This window comes from Lampris incognitus, chromosome 10, assembly GCF_029633865.1.
Source record: "Lampris incognitus isolate fLamInc1 chromosome 10, fLamInc1.hap2, whole genome shotgun sequence".
In the NCBI taxonomy this organism is placed as follows: domain Eukaryota; kingdom Metazoa; phylum Chordata; class Actinopteri; order Lampriformes; family Lampridae; genus Lampris; species Lampris incognitus.
In genome coordinates this window covers 8,785,311-8,793,582 of record NC_079220.1, presented here as the reverse complement: position 1 = coordinate 8,793,582, position 8,272 = coordinate 8,785,311, and the positions used below count along the sequence as shown (strand labels likewise).

The 8,272-nt window shown below is 49.2% G+C and overlaps 1 protein-coding gene across 2 annotated transcripts; it reads right to left on the bottom strand.

The window, feature by feature from the left end:
- Positions 1-1,707: 1,707 nt before the first annotated feature.
- si:ch211-120g10.1 (butyrophilin subfamily 3 member A3) lies at positions 1,708-8,272 on the bottom strand. 2 transcript variants are annotated; one of them, XM_056287250.1, is made up of 10 exons: positions 8,141-8,272; positions 5,763-5,845; positions 5,127-5,225; positions 4,736-4,837; positions 4,372-4,506; positions 3,180-3,317; positions 3,043-3,094; positions 2,904-2,930; positions 2,744-2,770; positions 1,708-2,621 (listed from the first exon to the last, which is right to left on the bottom strand). In XM_056287250.1, exons 2-10 carry the CDS (start codon positions 5,823-5,825, stop codon positions 2,062-2,064), a joined length of 1,203 nt encoding a protein of 400 aa, XP_056143225.1. In that variant the 5' UTR covers positions 5,826-5,845; positions 8,141-8,272; the 3' UTR covers positions 1,708-2,061. The 2 variants fall into 2 exon arrangements, with proteins under 2 accessions (XP_056143225.1, XP_056143226.1); XM_056287251.1 differs by lacking the exon at positions 8,141-8,272 and adding an exon at positions 8,078-8,120.

Here is an 8,272-nt window from a genome sequence, read left to right as displayed (position 1 = left end):
TATATACTACAGGCAAGCTTACGAAAAGCCACGTGTTCATGTTCGCAGTATATGACGTCAGCAGCTTTGATTGGCCCAGCTGGGGCTCGCCTCTTGACTCATCTGCCGCGCCAACGTGGTGTCTCTGGTTGGCTGCAGGTGCCCCTGCCACCTGACTAACAGCTAGGGATGGGCAACGTGATCCAGATAGGGCGGGTGGAGGGCAGGTCTTTGTTCCAACCAAGCAGCGGGTCTACACAGAAAGGTCCTTAACAGAGACCGAATCAGAATTGGTTGAACTGGTAGAATCAGGTGTGTAATTGCTTGGTCGGGAACAAAGACCTGCACCCACACAGGCCCTGTCTGGATCATGTTGAAGAATTACCCCTACCTCTTATTACACAAAGTTGTGTTTCATTTTAATGAACCTATGCATGTGCTTTGTCTCATATAGTGTGTGCTGGAGGAAAACACAAACTTTTAACTTAAATGCCCAGTTGATTTAATAATAATAATAATAATAATAATAAATCAATCTTGTATTGCACTTTTCTAGTACTCAAAGTCGCTTTACAATAAATAGAGTGAAACGAGACGACAGATGAACATAACACAGACATGCAGGGGTGGATGGGAAGGGGGCTACGCTATTTAGACTAAGACATATGCCTCAAGCCTAAAGGTGTAAACTGTTACAGTGACTGAGGGTGGCACGCATCAGACAGTAGGCTATTCATTACGAGTTAGTTAATGATCACTTCAGAGAGGAATTTTGATTGGCTTGTACTAACTTGGGGCAGCACGGGGTCGCAGCGCGGTCACCTCACAGCAAGAAGGTTCTGGGTTCGAGCCCCGGGGTAGTCCAACCTTGGGGGGGTCGTCCTGGGTCGTCCTCTGTGTGGAGTTTGCATGTTCTCCCCGTGTCTGCGTGGGTTTCCTCCAGGTGCCCCAGTTTCCTCCCACAGTCCAAAAGACATGTAGGTCAGGTGAATCAGCCGTACTAAATTGCCCCTAGGTATGTGTGTGTGTGTGTGTGTGTGTGTGTGTGTGTGTGTGTGTGTGTGTGTGGGCCCTGTGTGATGGCCTAGTGGCCTGTCCAGGGTGTCTCCCCGCCTGCCGCCCAGTGACTGCTGGGATAGGCTCCAGCATCCCCGCGATCCTGAGAGCAGGATAAGCGGTTCGGATAATGGATGGATTGTACTAACTTGTACCCACATGACCTTTGAACTTTGTTTTGGATGTGGCCCTCTTGTTGCAGCAGGGCACTCATGAGACGTGTACTTCAGGATTTCTGGAGTGCTAAATGTGTTACGGATTTAACAGAAATCAGCGCTTTTAAATTTGCATCGATACTTATGTGTGGCTCCTGAAAGGGGCGACTCAGAATTCATCACCTTACTTTAAGTGTGACTATCAGCATCTTCCTAATTGAATTTCTAGTTAACTCAGGTTTATTGTAATTTACTTTTCCACATATTGCTCCAATTGTTGAAACTACTCTCATTACTCTCATAACATTTGTCAACTATTGTCATTTCTTCCAGGTCACAAACGTCTTCCCAAGAGATATTTTATTCTGAAATTTGAGGTTTTCCTTACCGTGTACACTGTTAACGTGAGCTTTTATATTTCATGCATATGCAGTTCACTGAACGTGTAATAAGAAAAATGTCATGATTCTTTGCTGTACTTAAAACGAAACAACAGACCAGAAAGTAAGACATGGGTTTGGTTTATTCATTATTCACAGAAAGTGCATTGTTACTGCAGGATTAATATTGCACAATACATGGCTTCGACGCTGTATTCTTTTCGATGTGTGAAAACACAGCACGTATGTGAGCACAGAGCAACACTAGAACTAGTGAGGGAGAGGCGGGAACAATCACGTCGAAGCAGTAGCACTGAGGGTGGCTTCACATACAGCTGCTATCCGATAGCATGATGATTATCTTTTGTCGTTATAGATCTCTGATTACTCCCTGTAATTACATGGGACTCACTTTTTGTACATACTGATGTTTGTCTACTGGAGTGATCGAGAGAGAGGAATCACGAGGAATGTGCAAAGGTAGAGATGGCTCAACCCCAGAGGCAGGTCGTGGGGCATAGACAGTGGGTTCGGGGCATTGGGGACCGGATTACCAGGTCCTTTACAATCTCCACTGTGCCAAACAGGGGGAACAGCTTCTCTGTGAAGCTCTCGTTGTAGGTATAGATGTGGGCGCGGCTCTCCACGTCATAGAAGGACAGCTGGCCCCGGTCGTAGTCGAGGTAGACGCCCACCTTGCGGGGAATGAGGCCCGGGGGCAAGGCGGTGAAGGGCACAGTCAGGGCTTTCAGCTCGGTGCCCCTCTCCAGGCGCAGGGTCAGGTAGCCTGTGTTAGTGTTCAGGGACTTGAACCCCTTCCTCAGCGCCGACTCTTTGGCCACGCCCAGCCGCCAGTCCTGCTCCCCCACTTCCACCTCCCAGTAGTGGCGGCCGGTCTTGAAGCCATCCACGCCCACAGCGCACCACCAGCCATCGAAGCGCTGGTGGTAGTTGGGCACATCCTTCCTCTCAAAGCCACAGCGCATCCTCTTCTCGTCGTTGGAGATCAGCAGATCGGGGTTGGCTGTGTCCAGGTCCAGCGTCACCTCCACTGGGGGCAGGAGCAGTAAAGGGGTTTGGATTACGGTAAAGATGCAGTCAGCCTCGATCAGATCACATTTTCAGGTGTTTCAAACAACTGACATTAAAAAAACAAAAAAACAAAACCTCTACCTGCAGCCTCCACAATCCACTCCCACACTGTGAAATGAATAAAGCGATTGAATAACTGGCACGGAATGACACCGTTACAAAAAAAGTCAATATTTCTGTTATAATTTGCCAATAATGAAACGGATTTTCAATATTAAGCACGCTCAACCATTTGGCCTACCTGAGTGAGGGATGTAATGGATCGCAGCTGGGGAGAGACAATAACAAACTCATTCAGAATTCCCGTTTCGATTTTCCACAGACATAAGCAGAGCAGACTTAGTTCAGACTTGAATTTAGAGAGCGAATATTTTACAGACCAATCTTCTTAGTCCTCTGCTTCCACATAAGCCATTTTTGGGGTATGGTCTCCTGCGAGAAAACAAAATTGTTGAAAAGGCTGGCTTCATAAGGACCCGGCTATGAAGTACATGGACGACGCGAACACCCCCCTTACCTTATCCAGGCACTGCGACATTAACGTCCACATAACCAGCTCCATAGCAGTCACCAGGGTGGGCACGCGGCCCCACCGCCATGCGGACTGCAGATCGTCCAGAACCTTCGCCACGGGCTCGCCAGGCCACACACTTTGCTGGAAATGACCAAATAATACCGCACAAGGTCAGGTTTTAACCCGTTAAGATGTCCCTAAAACTAAAATATCTGGCGCTCTTGAGCACTTTTGAATACATGCGTAATCATGGTCTCTGCAGGAAAAAAGCTAACGCATTGTAATTTGTTCCTCAAGTGTCCGATTCAACCTAAGAGCTTCTGAAATTGAATTTGAGAAGCTCAAAACACCGTATAACTTGAATTCTATCTTCGCCTAAAACAGAAACCGTTATTTGAGTGAGAATGACTTCCTTTGACTTTGTCTCTTGAATCTATAATAATAATAACAATAATAATAATAACAATAATAATAATAATTAAATTTATATAGCGCTTTTCTAGATACCCAAAGTGCTTCACATTGAAGGGGGTAACTCACTTCAACAACCACCAATGGTACACGGCAGCCATTTTGCGCCAGAAGGCTCACCACACATTAGCTTGAGGTAGAGAAGGAGGACTCACTGAGCCAATTACGTGGAGGGAGGATTAGGAGGCCAGATGGAGACAGCCAGGTTGGGAATTTTGCCAGGACACCGGGGGACCCCCTACTCTTTGCGATAAGTGCCATGGGGTCTTTAATGACCACGGTGAGTCAGGACCTCGGTTTAACGTCTCATCCGAAGGACGGCATCTCCTGCAGGGCAGTGTCCCTGTCGCTGCACTGGGGCATTGGGATTTTATATGTGTTGTTTTCATTAGGATCAGGGGGAAGAGTGCCTCCTACTGGCCCACCAACACCACTTCCAGCAGCAAAGATGTGACTAGACTGAATAGCACCAAAATAGGAGCATTTTGCTATGTTTTTATGCTGGATGTACATGGGTAGATCTCTAAAATGCCCATCTGGAGTCTCCAAATGATGTTATGGCACTTTTGGAGTGTGCAAAACAAAGTATTTTTGTAGCTAGACGGCTCCGTAGTGGGCTGGTGCATGTGAGAAGGTTAACAGAGAATGGATGATGGACTTGATAGTTACAGTGGACATAACAGAAGTACCAAGGAGGTAGTATTTGTACGCATTCGCTCCCCACCTCAGGCTGGGCTCTGAGGTCCTTGGTCCAGTTGAGGATCACCATCTTGGCCTGGTGCATGTCCTGCTCATCAGCCAGGTCCTGATCTTTAACCTCCACATTCTCTGGCCAACCATCCGTCTGCATTGGCCTCTTCTGCAGACGAACCGTGAAACGGTTTGACAACCGGTCGGTGTGGAAGTCTCTACATTTTTTTTAATTTTTTAATTCATGTATAGACTGCAAAGCATGCCTAAATTGAATGCCCTTGGGTAACATTTCACTGCTAAAAACTTAAAGTTTATGAAGAGCGGGTTCAAAACTAAAGGCCCACTTCGCAGTGTGAGACAACGGGTCACTCTCACACACACACACACTCGAGTACCTTGCTCTCCAGCATTGAGGCCCACTCTAAGATGAAGGCCCTGCAGACAGGAGTGGGCCAGGTGTCATCCAGGTTCCAGATGTTCTCCAGAACTTCGGACTTCTGCGTTCGAAGGCCGCAGAGAGGGAAAAGGGTCACTGGCTGTGTGCACCGAGTGCACTCGAAGAGACAGGCAGCGAGAACAAGGACAAACAGAAGCAGGAATCCTGGTCCAGCCAGTCAACCGGCCCTTTGAATCAGCTGTGACAACAGTCTCACCCCTATGCATGTCTCATACCTCAGTATCATATAGTCGAGTAACCATGCCAACATCAATATGACAGCTAATTCCTTCCTGAAAAGGGTATAAGTACTGCCTTAAAGACGTTTATTCTGCTTTTTCGGTGTATACCTGGCACACTCGACTGAGGTCCCTCGCCAGCTCCACAATGAAGAGTTGGTTCTCCTCCAACGGCTCTCTATTTTCATTCTGTGCCCTCTTGCGAGATTCCTGTGGGTGGGAAAACAACAAAAAAAAAAAAACCGGAGAGATGCATGTTATCTAAGGAAAGGAGAGAAAGCAATCAGCAAAATTCAACCAGAGAAAAAAAATAAATAAAAGGATTTTAAAAAATTATGACGGCGAATTCACAAGCGCTTTAAAAAGCAACGCAGGGCGAGACAGAAGGGAGGATGCTTGGCCTGCTCAAAATGCACATCACATCTTTTGCCGTCAGCAGAAAAAGAAAACAGTTTCTCTCTCCCAAATACCCCCCCACCCCCGACTCCACCCCTCTATTACTCTCCCGGTCACCCCGTTCAGCCGTCTCCAGCAGAAATGAACCAGAAAAAAGGGGACTTGAACTCAATATCTAAAATAAATAAATGCAAGCAATCAACTGATGCTACCAAAAAATGCTGCCTTTGCAACCTTCTATGACGTTACTATAGTGACTATGATCGAGACTTTCACACAGGCGCAAAAGAAGCTCGCACACAAAACATACGGACTTTAGGGATTCGGGTGATGCGGCGGGACTCTTTTTACCTTGAGCTTGACCGTTATGTTCTTGGCCGGCTCCACCATGAAGTGGAAACACTGCAGCATCATGGTAGATCTGTGCTGGATTCCTAAAGGAAACACCGGAGATAAAGCTGCATCAGACCATTAGTCTGACGAGGACCCCGGGAGAGGGGGGAGGGGGGGGGTCACTGTCTGGGAGCGTTGCTCCCTGACAGCGCTTCCAAATGGGCCAATTCCATTATTGGATTATGCTCAAGTGTCCGGCGAGATGGAGACGGTTTGGACATGCGTGGAGGAGAGGCGCTGGGTATACCGGGAGGAGGATGCTGAAGAAGAGGAGAAGAGGACGGCCAAAGAGGAGGTTTATGGATGTGGTGAGGGAGGACGCGCAGGTGGCTGGCGCGGCAGAGGAAGATGCGGAGGACAGGAAGAGATGGAAACGGATGATCCGCAGTGGCGCCCCCTAACGGCAGCAGCCAAAAGCAGCAGCAGCAGTAGTAGTAGTCGGTTGTGCTGAAATGACTCGCTATAACTCTTCTACGTAAAATAAGTCGTTAGATCTTCTGCAGAATTTATCACGATGACCTCCACCCAGTGAGCCTCCGTTAAAAGGCCGCGAACAACGAAGAAAAAGAAAAACACCCCGTCTTCAGGGTTGCAGCGTGTATTTGTAAACCGTGAAACGGGAGATGGAAAGCGTACAAATCGTGTCCGCGAGGCCTCGGTCCACTTTGCTTCGAAACGAAACCCCTGTGTGTGTGTGTGTGTGTGTGTGTGTGTGTGTGTGTGTGTGTGTGTGTGTGTGTGTGTGTGTGTCTGTGTGTGTGTGTGCGTGGTCACAACAGACTAAAGACGAGGCCGTGTCGACAGCTTTGCTATCATTTCATCGTCTGGAAACGGCACGGCGTTCAATCTCAGCGACCAAATCATATCATCACTGGGTTTAATGGAGCTGCTGTTGGTGCAGAAACCCAAGTCCGGGGGTGGAGGGGTGGGTGGGTGGGTGGGGTGGGTGGGTGACTGAGTCATAGCCAGAAGTGAACGCTCGGAGGTTGGTTTCGCCCTCTGCAATGTGTCTGGTGCTGCACGTCCCCAGCGCCGCTGTCTAATGCCTCATCTGCCACGAACAGGTTCTGTCCCCTGCATTATTCACTCTCTCCCCCCCCCCTCTCTCATCTCCCCCTCTCTCTCTCTCCCCCCCTCTCTCTCTCATCTCCCCCTCTCTCATCTCCCCCCCTCTCTCTCATCTCCCCCTCTCTCATTTCCCCCTCTCTCTCATCTCCCCCCTCTCTCTCTCATCTCCCCCTCTCTCATTTCCCCCTCTCTCTCTCATCTCCCCCTCTCTCATTTCCCCCTCTCTCATCTCTCATCTCCCGCCTCTCTCTCTCTCATCTCCCCCTCTCATTTCCCCCTCTCTCTCTCATCTCCCCCTCTCTCATTTCCCCCTCTCTCTCATTTCCCCCTCTCTCTCTCTCCCCCCTCTCTCTCTCATCTCCCCCTCTCTCATTTCCCCCTCTCTCTCTCATCTCCCCCTCTCTCATCTCCCCCCCCTCTCTCTCATCTCCCCCCTCTCTCGTTTTTCTCCTTGTCTCTCTCAGCAAAAGGAGTGCAGGAATTGAGCCAGCGTTTTTGTTTTTTTTCTTCTGGCACTCAATAAGGTCCAGAAATGACCAGTCTGAACAGGCTTTCACGTCCTCCCACATACGTGGTCCCAGCAGAGGGAGGAGGTGAAGGTGCCCAGATTAACGCCCGTCTACCGTCACATTTCTTCTCTCGGCTCAGGCTGATGATCAGATGCAGAATTGCGACTTCAGATTCCATCCCCTCTGGTTTCCCTGGAGACGATGCCGCCGTCCACGCGCACACAACCGCCAGAGGTTCATCGTGGCTAAATGTTTTTTTTTGGGGAGGGGGGGGACGGGATAGAGGGCAGACTAATTGCCCTCAGTGAGTCATATCACACAAAAATGACAATTCGTCTCAAAATTCCAACACGTGCATTTTAATATATCTGGTGCAGGTGTTGCAGTTTCGCATTGTTGAACTCTCCGGTTTGGTTTAACGTGGGTGGTGGTGGTGGGGGAAAATGACTATGCAGTTTTCCCGGGAACCGTGACCCAGTTCCACACCGGACGGACACCCTGCGCACAAGGTACCGCGCCGAGCCGACTTTGCAGGGGCGCTTCTCTGGCGGCGCTGCTGCTGCAATGCCCTTGAACGACGCGACCGGACGGATAACGTGCACGCGACGCGCACGCACGACAGACACTCACGTGCGATGTAACCCGAGGCGTTGGATTTATTGATATAATTATTTTTAAAAAAAAACGTTTTCTTACCTTAATAAACGAGTCGTCTAACGGCTCTCGCAATTGGTGTGGAAATGCGCAGGGGCAGCTTACCTCCCTGGGATGATTGGGTGGGAAAGCTTTAGTGTCCTCCTCCTGCAGGAGCGACTGGAAGCGGAGCCGGAGGAGCGTCGGGACTGACTGGCTGGCTGGCTGCTGCAGTGTCTGACCTTGTTTACATGCGGG

Bases quoted from the DNA above. Each gene is read 5' to 3' on its own strand.
- si:ch211-120g10.1 (XM_056287250.1), bottom strand. From the start codon at position 5,825: ATGATGCTGCAGTGTTTCCACTTCATGGTGGAGCCGGCCAAGAACATA. The intron at 3,318-4,371 runs GTGGGGAGCGAA...GGTCATTTCCAG, and splicing joins ACCTCAGAGCCCAGCCTGAG to CAAAGTGTGTGGCCTGGCGA. The intron at 2,622-2,743 runs GTAGAGGTTTTG...TCCTGCCCCCAG, and splicing joins GTGGATTGTGGAGGCTGCAG to TGGAGGTGACGCTGGACCTG.